Source organism: Mytilus edulis, chromosome 1 (genome assembly GCF_963676685.1).
Source record: "Mytilus edulis chromosome 1, xbMytEdul2.2, whole genome shotgun sequence".
Lineage (NCBI taxonomy): Eukaryota > Metazoa > Mollusca > Bivalvia > Mytilida > Mytilidae > Mytilus > Mytilus edulis.
This window is the reverse complement of record NC_092344.1, coordinates 9,886,483-9,902,195: the sequence shown is the minus strand read 5'-3', so window position 1 is coordinate 9,902,195 and position 15,713 is coordinate 9,886,483. Positions and strand designations below refer to the sequence as shown.

The window sequence follows — 15,713 nt, the reverse complement described above, 5'->3', positions numbered from 1 at the left end:
AGCATAAAGTTGCATCAAGCTCTAGTTTTAGTTTAGAGTTATTCTTATATGCCATTCATCTTTGTAATAATAACTGGATTTATTCAGCATTTGCCAAACCGAATTATTCAGACATGTCATTCATCACGATCATGCTAAACAGTAGAAGTTAATAGATATAGGAAGATGTGGTGTGAGTGCCAATGAGACAACTCTCCATCCATATAACAATTCATAAAAAGTAAACCATTATAGGTCAATGTACGGCCTTCAACACGGAGCTTTGAATAACACCGAACAACAAGCTATAAATAGCCCCAAGATAAATTACCAGTGTAAAACCATCCAACGGGAAAACCAAAAGTCTAATCTATATAAAAAACGTGAAACGAGAAACATGTATACATTACATAAACAAACGACATCTACTAAGCCCAGATATGCTGGTTTATAAAAAAATATCACTTTACCAAAGTCATTTTTCATACATCCTACGTTTCATTGGTGATCTATTTATAAAAATTTCTGATTTCAATATAATTCGAACATAATCTAACATACTTGCTACTAGATCAACAGATTTATTTGATGGTCCACAAAAAATCACACGTCTTCTTTTCCCATCCTTTTCGTCAAATAGTTTGTTCAGTCTATTAAATAAGTACACCAGTTTAACTCCTGTGAAGGTCTTCCCAGTACCTGAAATTGATATAAAATATGTGCATACTGCTTAAACATTTGTCGCTTAAAGGGGCACTCGCTGTCAAATCATCATCACCGATTTGAATCAAACTCTCATGTTTGATTTTAACATACTAAAACGTGTATCCAAATTATATATAGCCTGAAATTAACAGTTAACAATGAATGTGCTCGATAATATATATCAGATTTTTGTGTGAATTTCAGTGTAGATGTCATCTTATTAACTATCGAGATGGTCACTTAACCTGATATTAACATAAACATAAATTTAAATAGATCGGCGACCTCGTGCTATTAGATTTGTCTATGTCTGTTTGATTTTATGTTAAAAATTAAAACCAAAAATCAATTGTAGTTTTTACATGTATAGGACATTTTTTTGTGGAGCAAGTCAGTCAATGAAATGGTTCGTCTTTTTTCACTTTCAATGTTAACATTCTTTTCTTTTTAATGGCTGGATACGACTAATTTATGCATTACTTATCTATATCTAATGGGGGAAATTGAAGGTCGCATTACTATGGATTCAATGAGTTCGAATTTCCACCTACAGGTGAATAATTCACCAGGGCTGGTTTTTATTTTTGCATATTTAGACGAAATTAAACCTAATTTGCTGCTAATAGCGAATTATTATCTCATTATTTCACTTTTAAATCAAACACTATTTTTTTTTATCTCGTGACTAGTGCTCCTCTAAAGATTAGCTAAAGAATCATTGACATAAACCTTAAAAAAGGATTGACTATGAATAGATTTAAATGTCATAAAATTGGCATGTGACCATGACAGAACCCAAATTAGACATGTTAGACCAATGCCTTTCCCGATAAAGTCAAAGAATTACGAAGAAAAGTTTGATATAACAAGAAATTCATGTTATAATTTAACAAAGCTTTTCAGACAATAAAAATGCAACTACCTTAATGTGTTTACCTACGTTTTACTCAATATGAATTTTATATTTCAAAGGCTTTATCATTATATATTGCATTAATTTGAAAAGTTCTGACGACAACAAACTTTTTGATTTTAGTTTGATTAGCTTACTATGATGACCACTTTTTTTTTATATTTTAAAGAAATAATGAAATAATTGAAATGTAAAATAACAAAAATATCGACATCCAAAGGAAATTTAACACGAAAAGTCCTTTATAAATTGTCAAAATTAAAAACTCAATTTTTTTAAGGAATGGAAAAAAAATCTAAGTGACCAGTGAAACTCCATTTTGAATATTCGGTATACAGGAAATTGATTAAAGATAAATATGAAAATACATCACACAGTATAGCATGTCAAATGCAGCTTGATTGCAATTGAAAGAAAAAAATCTAAACGCCTTGTAAGAAGTCAAATGACGAAATTAGCCATATCATATTATACAGAAGTATAATAACAAAGAAAATGTCTGCAAGGAGAGGCTCTCATCTATTAAAAAGACAATAACAATTAAAACCAAGGAGTAAACAAAGACTAAAAAAACCAAAGGATATTTACATCAACAGTTATAAATAATAAAAAAGAAACAATATGAACTCCACTAAAAGCCGGGAGTGAAATCAGGTGCTCCGGAAGGGTAAGCATTTCCTGCACCGTATACGGCACCCGTCGTGTTATTTCTTTGTTCAGTTCGGTAATGATGGAAGGCTTTTATGACTGAGGAAGAATATCAGATATGATTTCTGACACACTTTTGTCATAATGGCCCTTCTTTCATTTAGCAAACAACAGTGAAATGATATATTCCAAATTTATTATAGGTCTCATTTACTATTTAACATTACGGAATCTAGAATTCTGCAGAAGATTAGTTTATAAGATTATATTTGACCTTTTATTTATATTGTAGTATAGTGTGGAGTTCTTATAGAACTGAGGGTTAAACCAGAATCTTAAAATTACTATAATATATTTGAACACAGACCATTCTAAACTTCACATGTGGAACACATTTGAACAGAGAATAAAAAAACAATAACATATTTGTTTTGACATTTATGTGTATCAAAAAGTAAAATATCAAACACACTTCACTCCAATAAAAACTCAAAAACCGAAAGTCTTTAATTAAAAGGCAAAATCTAAGCATAAACACACCACAATGAATTAATAACAACTGTCAGATTCCTCACTTGGTACTGACATGTGGATATAAGATGCCACAATTAAGATCTTAACATAAATATCAACATGAAATGGAAAAATATAACAATATAAATTGGTTCGAAATTAATTTGTTTCTTATTTCATTTTTTTTAAATTTAAATTACTTTTTCGAAATAAGTTTCTATATTTTATGATTGTTAAATCATCAGTGATAGACATACCTGGAGGTCCCTGAATCAAACTGAACCTAGACATCAGAGCTTTCTTGATAGCTGTTTCCTGCTGTATGTTGTTTGCCGGAAACCCGAGAACATCAACTTCATAACTCATGGTTCTACAAAGTCCCAGATGGTCCTGGTCTAAACCAGAATTGAGGAAAAGGTAATTTTTGATAATTCAAATGATTTATGTTTCCCAGATAAAGTTTTAAAAAATACCAACTCATATTAGAAAATGAAATATGACTCTGTACTGACTTTACTTGCATTTATGTGTACTTGCATTTATGTGTACTTGCATTTATGTGTACTTGCATTTATGTGTACTCTATTCTGGTCACGTTATGTTTACGGTATTTTTGACATTGTCAAATAAACGGGATTCTTGGTTCGACCCACCATTTTTGTCTTTAAATGTCCTGTACCATTAGAAATATTGCAGTTGTTATCAAATAGTTCGTTTGTATTTTTTGTTGCATTGGCATTTGTTTGGTTGCACTTCAAAGTTTATTTTCTTCCGTTGTTTTCCACTTATAGTTGATGTGTTTCCCTCGGTTTTAGTTTGTAATCCGGATCTGTTTGTTTCATTCAATCGATTTATGACTTTTGAACAGCGGTATACTAATGTTGCCTTTATATAATCATTGTTTTTGTTTATCTATCATTCTTTAACTTATTATGTGTCAAATGAATTCTATGTGAAAGTATTTTCAGGGATATCAATTTAGTATGTCATATGCGCGTTGTGCACACATGGACTCGCAATCATACAAAACTGTTTCTGCTAATTGATAAATTTTGAAACATATCAAAACATATGTACACATGTATCCATTAAGAGAAAGATAATTTGATATAGTGAATGTAATTACTAGTATATAAAACATTCCGGGTTACATATATTTTGTATGTGTTCTTATTTTAATTATACAGAACAAAAGATATCTATAACTATAAATAAAGTTTTCAAAATTTTGTAGCAAAAATGTCAGCAGTTTATTCTATATTTTATTTTATATTCACAACATGAAGGTATTGTTATTAAATTGAAACTGTAGATGACGTCACATAAAAAGAACAAGTTGTAACTTAATATTTTTTGAAGGTCTGTACAGACAAGTTTCAAACATATCTTTTCCCAGGCAGATAACCTTAGCCGTATTTGGCACACCTTTGGGAATTTTGGGTCATCAATGCTCCTCATCTTTGTTAGGCTTTCTTTTCTAGTTTGACCTTAGCGTCACTAATGACTTGTGTAGATGAAACACGCTTCTTGCGAATTAAATTATAAGCCTGGTACCTTTAATAAATATTATCTTGTCGTAATGTTCTATTGTAATGTTTATTTGTGTATTTCTCTGTCCTGTATGCTCTTCAATTTATTTGTATTGTAGTCATGTCATGTAATGTTGTCATTTTAGTGTTATATTTTAGATTGCCATAAAAGCGTGAGGTTTGGCTAGACACACAACGAGGTCCAACCCACCATAATTCTGCAAATGTCCTGTACCAAGTCAGGAAAATGGCAATTGTTATCTTATAATTCGTTTTTGTGTGTGTTGCATTGTCGTTTTTTTTATTGCATGTTAGCGTTTCTTTTGTTTTGTTGTTTTCCCCTTATATTTGATGTGTCAGCCTCAGTTTTAGTTTGTATTTCATTTTTTCTCAATCGATTTATGACTTTTGAACAGCGGTATACTACTGTTTCCCTTTATTTCTCCCAGAAATTCATAAGATAATCAAGCAAAATTTTAATTACCTAAGCCACTGATACGATGTCCTAATGCAATGTTCTGGGCAAGTTCACTTGCCTGTCCCAATAGTTTGATGTAACACTCTATTCTCCTACAAAATATATTATTTCCAACATATTCAGCTGTTCATGAATTTAAAAAAAAAAGTGAAGTTGTAGATCTTTGTAAAAATAACTTATAAAGACGCTATCTTCTACGTAAATTATGTTTTGAGTTGAATAGACTCATCATAAATCCCTGGATTAAATTTTGTATTGACGCCAGACGCAAACCGCTTATATGCGGTATATCTAATATGTGTGAAACATCAATTCAGAATTAATAATTTTGATTTAACATCAATCGTTAAATTTAGGGTATTTCAAATGACTGACATGGTTAAAAAAACATTTATGTTAATGAAGCAATAATAAAAAAACTATTGAATGCGTTCATAGTCAATACCATGATAAAAAACTTCATTTTGAGAACAAAGCGGTCAATACTGTATAAGGATTAGGGTTTGGGCCGGTAACAAATATTGGTAAATACTACAACCTACCACATCTTTTAAAGGATAGCTTGTTATGTCTTATTTTTTCTGATGGGGACAATGTGGTTTGGAATTTATAAATCTCGCTTTAAAGCATTTTGTTATTACTTTCTTATACGTGTGAGTTAGATGGGCCAAATTGTGCTCTTATGTTTTATTTCTTTTATAGTTTGAATTCTGTATTTTCGGTTCATTTCACATATGTTTTATTTGTCAGTGTAGTCGATTTACGCGTTGTTTGTTTTCATTGCTTTTGTTTAGTGTTGCTTGTTTTCATTGTTTTTGTTTATTGTTGTTTGTTTTCATGTGTGTGTTCTGTTTTGTCTGACATGATCTTGTATTATTTTAAAGTTCTTTTTTCAAATTTTCTATATACACGTAAAAAAAAACCCAGCTACTTTATCTAAATGATTTAAAGTTTTACGCAACTATTTGCACCATATCCAGAAATCAACGCCACTTTGCTTATTTGAATATTATACTAAAGAAATCGGATACGGGTCACGGAAATTACATTAAAATGATAGGGAATTTTGAAAAAAATGTCTGTTTTAATTTTAATTTAAGTGATAGACAGGTTGCCGGGGCAGAAAATGAATATACACAACAATATACACCATTTAAACGAAACATAATGACTGTTGTTGCAAAAATACAGGTTCCTGAGCTATTTTAAAAATCGAAGCGAGAGGCTTTTAACATTGCAGTGTAAAATACAGGCTAAAATGGCTGAAACGTCAAATTTGCAAACTTCGTGTTGAAATTGGCTTACAAGGTCATTACAAAAACAGGTTGCCGGGGTGAAATATGAAACTTGAATTTCCAAAGAATAAGCAAGTCCAAACCTTGTATGTGTAGTCGTTGAACTCTAGGTTCCCACGTAAAATTAAAATGTCACTATTTCAAGAAGAATAAACTCACGAAAGCACGAAAAATTCACTAAATTCGCGTTCATTGTTTTGATTTTAACCGCCTGACAACTTTACGGAAATATCAAAGTGATTGTAAATAAGGAATCTGTGACGGGCAACTTATAATATCCGTGTTTTAAAGATTTTAATGATATCAAGCAAGTCCAGTTCAAAGTACTATCACTTGGTACAATTCTCATTTACATATTATGAATATTAATTAGCAAAACCACTACTAATTTCTGGCTATGCAGTGTAGGTTTGATTATATACAGTTTTGATTAAGACGGAAAAACCGACATTGTTCTTCTGTTATTCTATTACTACACTGTCCCAGGTTAGGTGAGGGTTGCATCTTCAAAATAGTTCAACCCCGCCTTTTTCTTTATGTGCATGTTACAAATCAAGAACTTGTTATCCAAATGTAGTCGTTTGTTTATTGTTCATTATTTTGTGTCTGTCATAGCTGACTATGCGGTTTGTGCTTTGTGCATTGTTGAAGGCCATAAGGTGACTCTCATGGAGAGTAGTCTCATTGGCTATCATACAACATTTTCTTTTTATATGGTTAGAAAATACAAATAATAAAACCTTTGCAAACACATTTCATACAAAAGGGTGTACCTTACGCAAAAACTATTCACACTGTTATCAGAGAAAGATAAAATATGAAACCCCCCTAAATTTTATGGACACCATCCATCACGAATTGGTTATTTACAATGTGTCTGTGTATAAAACTAACTAACGATAATTTTATCGCGTCTTAGATTTTATTTTACCATGTGTTTTGCGTACCGAACGTGACATATTCCCGAATACGTTTGTTTTGCTGAGTGTGAATTCGTATTGCTGTAGGACGTGTGTTGGTATTTATACATGCAACATTCATGTATTTTGTTATGATAGTTTTTTTTTTGTAATTCTGATTGGATATTGTTTAATGTCTAATTGTTTGTAGTTTTAATTCTATTTTATTTTCAAAAAAGAAGTAACGATAAGTAATCACCTAGTCATTTGAATGATATTGGGTTTAAGGTAGCTCAATACAAAGATTTTTTTACTGCCAATCTCCAACATTTAAAATGCTGTTACTTTCTTAAGGTTTCTTATAAATAAAACAAAAGAGGCATTTACTTTTAGATAAAAGATTTTATCTTTTAAATGAATTCAACATTTTTGTGATGCAATCATTATGTAATCAATTATTATGCAATTAATGGCAAAATCTTGGTCAGTTCACTTGAATGAATTTAGCTCTATCATCTCTATAACTATACAGGAAATCTTAATCAACTCAGCAGGATCTACAAAAGGATGTCTCAAATTATCGCTATCGTATTCCATTATCTCATAAATCTGTAATTAGCGTAAACATCCTTACCACATAAAAGTAGAAAATGTTTGATTAGTTTTAAAATTTGATCTATACAAGTTATGCGAAATCTGAGACACTTTTTTGTAGATAACATGTAGGAACAACATATAATAATTTCAATTCTCTCAATATCCATGAAGAAGCTAATGTCAATTGAAAGCAGAAATTTATTGTAAAATTTTGTAGTCACAGTTAACATTATAATCGATTACATAATTGTTGTATAATACTAACAATGCATTAATTTGAAAGAGTAATCTGTTAGCTATCCATAAATACCACTTGTATATATTTTCAAGCTTTATAAAGAAAGTTACAGCATTTTAAAACTGGGGAATTGGAGGTATAAAATCTTTGTATTGTACTACCTTCAAGCAACTATATGCACATGATTTATTTGTTTTTTAACAATTTGGTTTAGAAGAATAACCGAATTGGTTAGAAAATACAATTAGTTACACAATTCTGTATTAATATTCTTTTAATTGTTAAATTAATATAAAACAACACCATAATAAACTTATTGCCGATTTTAGATTAATTTTTTAGAAATAAACTTTTTTGACGTTGATACATTCGTGTTACGTATCATTCATAATTTTATATTGCTGTATGTATCCTGTCGTAAATAAATTTTAGATGTTCGTTGTTATTAAGTAGTTTGCATGTCGAAACGTACTGTTATATTACTGATTTATGTATTTCTATGTTCTGAGTGTTCTAGTATTTATATGTACTGTATTCCTGTCAAGTGGTGTTGTCAGTTTAACGGTATTTATTTTATTTAGAATATGGCTGTTGCACTACAGTATTTCTTGTCTGCCGACTTTTTTTTCTTCTCTTATAGTTGATGTATTTCCTTCAGTTTTAGTTTGTAACCCAGATTATTTTTCTCTCAATCGATGTACGACTTTTGCGGTACTACTGTTGGCTATATTCAATTAATTATTCTTCTCATGTTTAGAAAACATAGAAATTAACACCATTAAAGACTCAATCCGGATTTGTTTTCTTAATCAAATAATATCTATTGAACAGCAGTGTGCTACTGTCATTGTTGTTTAAGTAAATATAAGACTTTAATATATAAGTTGAAATTCTAGATGAAGACATGATAGGCAGTCATTATTAAAGCTAAATAAGAAAAAGATAAAAGCAGGCATACAAGTATAGATCCTTCAAGCATTTCATACTCTATACATAAGATGATGTGGTAAAAGTTTAAAAGAAGATTTCAGCATGCTGTTGAAAAGTAAGGAATTAATAGTTTTATTAATGTTTTAATGACACCCTAACATGATCATGAAATGATTAAATAATATATACTCCGCTATCAAATATGCAGAAATTTGCACTGTGTAAAACATCTCAGAGGAAACATAAATATAGACCACTGTTTGCAAATTGACATTATGAAAATAACTCTATGCTTTCAAATAGTATCTGTTTTGCTCATTTCTACGTTTCTGTCGATGTGAACTCTCTAGTAAGCCACTTCGCTGATTATATCGGTTTCTAGTGAATTATCATGTCAAATCTACATTTTTAGTGCTTATGAAAATAGAAAAAACTTACCTCAAGACTTTGGACTTCATAATGAGTTCTATTGAGCATTTATCATCAGACGTGACCTTGTCAATAGGTGGCAATGGACTGTTCTTATGTAATTTAAAGACAATGTCAATTTCTAAAACTTTTTTGAAACACCCTCTTCTTTCACTGTATGTTCTGCCCCTAATTTTCCTGGATTTCAACAGTTCAGCATGAGCTATCCAAATATACTGGCTTTGCTTTGGTATAACTTTTCCTATTTTTGACTTCACATTTTCTGTAAGAGGACACTTTAATTTAATACACAGAAAGTGAGGACTTAATATTTTTGAGTACTTTGGTTTCTTTTTCTGAGAGCTGCCATCTTTTGATTTCTCCTCAGATTCTCTTTTTTCAATATTTGACTCTATAAAGTCCATTTCCGATCGTGAAATTGTTTCAATTTCCTTATCAAGAAACAAATGTTCTATATCGTCAGTATTTGATATTTTGTCTTCAGTATCTATTTCATCTGCTGAACTCATAGGAAGTTCCTCGTCTGTATTATGTCTGTGTTCTTGATATCTTGAAGCTTCGTTTTTACTTTTCTCGGTCTCATGAATGATTCCAGCTGACAATTTTTCTATATCCTCACTAGAAACATCCATATCTCTGACATCACAGAATCCCTTTGTTAAAAAGAATCTCCCCCTTCTTCCCCTAAATTCTACAGGTATGTCATTTATAACTGCTGTATCTTCATTCTGCACAGCATTGAGAGTTGATTCCATTTCCACAATAGGTATCCAAGTTCTGATATAATCGTCTATGCTGGCATAATTTGACTTTGTATGCAACTTTGCAAATCGTAATAATGTTTTTATAGGGTTGTCAAAATGGTCAATGCAGAACTTGACATTTTCTGTTACATCAAGTACTTGTGGAGTGGGTGTCAAAAACCCACGATTCAGACTTGCCGACATTTGAAGCTGGATGATTTGTCCATGATGGTATGGTACTTGAAATCTGCATCTATGTTCCACAATTATTCCCTCCTTAACTTCTGAACTAACATCAATCACACTTCTTTTGAACGAGCCTACAGTATCTTTGTCATGCAAAATGTTAAGTATTGTTTGTTCATTGTCTTTAAAATTGGATAGCAAGTTCCTTAAGCTATCATTCTTCTCTTCTAAAATGCATGTCAAGATTCTGAACCAATGTTCTTTGTACCTTAGAAAAGTTGTATTTTGGTGTGGAAAAATTCTAAGATAAGGCGAGAATAATTTCCTTTCATACGAAATTCGACTTGTTTTAGGCTTCCTACATGTTCTATGTTTGTAACTGTACAATCGTTTCTCCCATTTCACTACAACCATTTTCCTCTCTCTCTCATGCTCTGACATACTTAGCATTTCAACATCATCTCCTTTTTCTGGTTTGCAAGCCACATCTAACAGTTTGAACTGGATTTCTTTTTTGAATGTTGGAAGGTTTTGTAAACCCGGTATGACAATTTTTATTCCATTATCTGTTGTTTCTTTAACAAATCCATTAAACAATACAGGATATTTTTTGAAAAATCTGCCAAAAATTAGCTGCTTACAATCATTATTAAACTCATTTGCTCTCTTTGTAGCATCGTTCATTATCAAACAAATATCGGATATTTCTTGAGGTTCATAAGGAGGATATGTTTCCTTCTTAATCATTGCAGAGACAAGTCTATGTACAACAAGGTCATTGTACCTTCGAAGTGGAGATGTAAAATGGACATACGATTTCTTCCCCAGAAAGAAATTTCTGCCTTTATCTTGATTTTCCAATATCTCTGTTGAACAGACATATTTTGATGATTCTTGAAACAAGTTCCACTCATGGTATGCTAAAGCTTGTTTTGGATGAAGAAAATCAGACTGTATCAGTTGCTTAATTCTTGACATATTTTGAGCAGTTTCCGGCAACAAATCTTTGATCTCTTCTAAAACCCAAGTCTGGACCGGTGTTATTCTCCTTGTCCTCCCTTCTGGTGGTGAATGAAAAACAGAAATCTTCCCTCTTGGTGTCCCTATAGTCTGAAGACCAAGAATGTGATGTATGTAATGTTGATTCATATCATACCAGTTGTCAAACACTTTAAAGGAAGGTGGCTCTTGACAATAGAGGGGAACTCTTCTTGGGTACTGTCTTCTTAAAAGTTGGGCAATACCAAGGTTAGTTAGTATCACAAATTCTTCGACCAATGAATGTGCTTCATATGTGTCCATTGGATTTTCATCCTCTGAAACATCAATTTCTACTGGAAATGAAAACGAAGCATGACCTAATCGAACTTCTTTCAAATGCTTTGAAAATTTGAATAGCATTTTGACATCCTGGGACAGTTCATTATGTTGATCTTCTAATTTGTCCTCTAAAATATTTTGAACTTCTTGATAGGTAAACTGTTTAGACGACTTAATAATGGATTTCTGAATTGTAGGCCTTGGGTCTCCAAGATTCCCTTTCTTATCAAATTTGAAATAAACGGATATTACAGGTCTTTTCTGATCTGGTAGTAAACTGCAAAGACTTTCACTTAATGGTTCAGGTAGCATTGCAAATGGCCGGAATCCTTTACCAGGAAAAAATGTGACACATCTTGCCTTTGCTTCCATATCGACTGGGTCATTTTTCTTGACAATGGTAGTGACATCTGTAATGTGTATTGTAACAACAAATTCCCCACTTTCCTGCATTTTGATAGAAAATGCATTTTCTATACTTTTTGAACCTGGTGAATCTATAGTAAAGATTCTTTGATTATTTGTGTTGTCAACATAACCACTTGCATTGAAGACCTTAGCTTCTTTAAATGCAGCCTTGGTGCCTTCTACAGTGGGTTTGTCGTAGAAATAAGGAACTTGGTATTCCTTGGACAATATCCTTATTCCATCATATGGATTTTGTGAGCAATGAATGACATCGATAACTGCTGCCAAAGGATATATCTTATTTGGTTTCCATTTAATTAAGGCAACAATGAATAACCATTGTTCTCTCATTCCTTCTTGAACATCGTGAAAGTGTAAAAAGTTAAGTTCGCGTTTGTCAACATCATAGTTATATATTTCAACTCTCGATTTACGAAATCTGTCTTTTACTCTTGAATGTAAAACATGTAGTTTTGGTACAGTACGACATAGAGGTTTCATTAAATGTCCTTCTGTTATATCTAACAAACAAACAAACACAGGATGCTCCATGTCTTCGTAACGATGTCGTTTAACTAATGAAACAACTTCTCCATGTACCTTTCCTAAATACTGTTTGGAATATATTTTAACAACTACTGTATCATCAGTAAAGGTCTGACCACATTTTGATCGTCCAGCAATACTTATTTCCTGTATTTCATCTTTTGGTTCTAATGGTTTACACACAGCCTTATGAGCAGACTCAATGCTTATGGTGCATAGTTTATATATCCGAGGTAATTTTTTACATTGATCACTAAAGTTTTTGTTTCGAATGTCATTGTATTTGTTCTTTTTACTTTTGAAATACCGAGATCCAACAGATTCAATCCATTCATCATTCAAATTCAAACCTTTCTGAAAATATTCCTTTTCCAGAATATTTCGTGCCTTCATTTGTCCAGAATGTAAGCTCAGGCTTCTTTGAAAATATGTCAGTTCTTCTAATAATTTTTCTTCTAAGTCGTCTGCTTCCTCCTCAAAATCGGAAGCTGAATTATACCAATCACAATCAGAATCTGAAACATCATATTCTGATCCACTAAATTCATCTGCAGATAAACCAGCAAGTGACACGGTTGTACAGCTGGCAATGGATGAGACATCAGACATATGTTCACTCTGACTGTCTTCTTCTGAGTATTGTATTTCCATAAAATCTGTTCTGCTTTCGTCGTAATTGACTTTATGATCCATTAGCCATTCATCAACCTTAACAATACAATCGGTTACTGGTAAGTTATTGACTGGATGTTTAGCAGACTGTGTCTGTCCTGAACACATAAGTTTTTTTAGACGTACAGTCTTGGTTTTTCTTCTAATTTTTCTCCTTCTACTTCTAGTTGACGCTGATGATGTAGACACTGATGATGTAGACACTGATGATGTAGTGTCGTCAGAAGAACATGCGTCACTTAATGCTGAATATTGAGAATCAGCAATGCTTTGCTTATCTGACCATTCATTTCCAACATCATCAACTTCAGCTTCAAAATCAATGTCTGCAAATTCTACTAAATCTATACGTGAACAATAGCTGTATCCTGAATCTTTTGTTGATGCATTTTCAGAATCTACACAAAATAAGGAAAATCATAAATAAACTGTCTATATTTTTTTTAATAACTTATCAATAAGACAACAAGTCTTTGTCATTAAATTAAAAAAAAAAATCATCGAATTTAAAAAGAATTCTATCAATTCTCATTAAATTTAAAAAGTAACTGATTCAGGCAGTTTTGTCGGCACTTCTACAATGAATTTAATGTGTTCTTTGTTTGTACATGATTAAGGTTAATTCAACCCCAATATAAGATTACAGTAAATGCACAAATGTATAATATATTTATACCTTAATCATGACTTATAAAAGTAATCAAACAACAAAAATTAGTTTCCCTTGACAATTGAAGTTACCTAAAATGTGTGCAAATTTGTAATAAATTATTAAATCAACCAGAAAGGCAATGAAAGTGCTATCCAAACAGGGTAATTCTCTATTGTTGTATTTAGGCTGATAATATCATTGAATGATTAAACAATATTGATACAAAGAAATGCTATAGCGAAGAAAACAAAAACCATTTCACTCGCGTTAGATATACAACTTTCATTAATGATTATGTAGCACTAAAATGTCTTTGAACGTGTTCGTAATGTGTGAAATGGTCAAAGGTCAATAGCATTGTGTGAAAAGCATCAAAAGTAGTTTAATCTTTGTGCATACTATTTGCGTAATATACATTTAGCTTTTCAAATTATTGTTTGACAATCCATTGAAGACACCTACATTCATGCTTATCATACTGTTAAATCTGCGTGGATTGCATTTAAAGCCCAACGTTTTCATAAGAATCATTTGATTTTTTTTCCAAAACTGGTCATGATGCATGAATCTGAACATTTTAAGATTAATACGTTCCAGATGAAGGTAAACGCAAACTAGTGCGCTACTAGGATATTATTACACAGAAATAGAAAGTTCACAATTAAATAGCTGTATCCATTGCTATTGTCGTTAAGTTTTGTGCTTAACCAAACCTAGTTGTCAATTTTTAGATGTAGGTCAAGATAAACTTACCGTAATTTTCTTCATTCTGAGTGTAATTTCTCTGAAAAAGAATAATGAAACTACCATTGATAAGCACAATAAAGAAAACTGAAAAACATAATCACAAGTGCACACATCTAAACAACATACCAGGGTTCACATTTTGATCCTGATTTGTAGTAAAAATGTGATTAACAACGGTGGAGGCCAAACATAACCTATAAGCAAGATGTATTTATATGCAGTCATTGATTGACGAAGTGGGGATGTTCAAACTGATGTCCGTTGTAGAGAGATTACAACGTGCTTGATCTTTACGTTTAGAACTACTCGCATTAACTATTTGGTCGGTGAGTAATTGGGAAAATATCGTATTAATCTGTTCCATGTCTAATACTGTTGATTATTCATTCCCCTTTTTTAAGAAGATTAAAAACAACAGAACCTTCCAATTGTATATATTGGTAATAACTAATTATTAACCTGTATTAAATATGACCTCATAACACATCTTCTTAATTCTACGACATGATTGCACGGTATTCAATCAATAATCAATCAATCATATATCAACTGATGATGTATTAAACCTCACAATTGCTAAAATTCGATCTTTTGCAGACAAAATGAACAGTAATGCACAACCATTTTTTTGAAATGTAATATGTTTGCCTTAAACTCCACGATGTATATTAAAGAAGTTATGTATTGAGGAGCTCTAACACTGCGTCGGTCACCAGATCTTAGAGGCAGAAAACAAACTGTAAGTACAAATATGTTTTCAAGTTTTTGTATTTCAATGTAAATGTAAGACAGATAATACATATTTAGACTACCTCTTGTATTTTTCTTTTCAAATGACTTTCTAACTTTTTGAACTTGGTCTTTTGTTCTTCCTATGGTACAAAAAATTAAATACTGTAATTAATCTGGTAGAAATTCAAGTGTTAAACCTTCTTTGAACTTTTTTGTACTTTCTAATATAATAAAAGTAAAACATACTGCTGATTATTTATTCCCTTCTTAAATATGTGTTGATAATAAAAATCAATATAGATGTATGCATTTAATTACATATATGTCCATAAACTAAAAACTTTATTTATCAAAAAATAAATATAAAAACAATTAATGGCTCAAAAAGGTTAAATATGTTTTCATAAAAACAAATAATGTATTTAAAAAACCAAAATATGCGTTCATAGAAATCAAATATATGCTTATGAAAAAAACATATAATGTGTTATTTATTAACAAAATATACATTCAATAATTTCTAGAGTCACTCAAATTAACGAATAGATCAATGT

General features: G+C 31.3%; 1 protein-coding gene across 1 annotated transcript in view; it reads right to left on the bottom strand.

Moving 5' to 3' along the window:
• Positions 1 to 15,713, bottom strand: part of LOC139523583 (3'-5' exoribonuclease HELZ2-like) — a 60,479-nt gene that overhangs the window by 12,831 nt on the left and 31,935 nt on the right. The window contains exons 15-20 of the mRNA XM_071317714.1: positions 15,240 to 15,299; positions 14,434 to 14,464; positions 9,163 to 13,426; positions 4,772 to 4,857; positions 3,016 to 3,153; positions 541 to 678 (exon numbers count right to left, since the gene is read on the bottom strand). Coding sequence (XP_071173815.1) covers positions 541 to 678; positions 3,016 to 3,153; positions 4,772 to 4,857; positions 9,163 to 13,426; positions 14,434 to 14,464; positions 15,240 to 15,299 — 4,717 coding nt within the window. The remainder of the gene's footprint in view (positions 1 to 540; positions 679 to 3,015; positions 3,154 to 4,771; positions 4,858 to 9,162; positions 13,427 to 14,433; positions 14,465 to 15,239; positions 15,300 to 15,713) is intronic.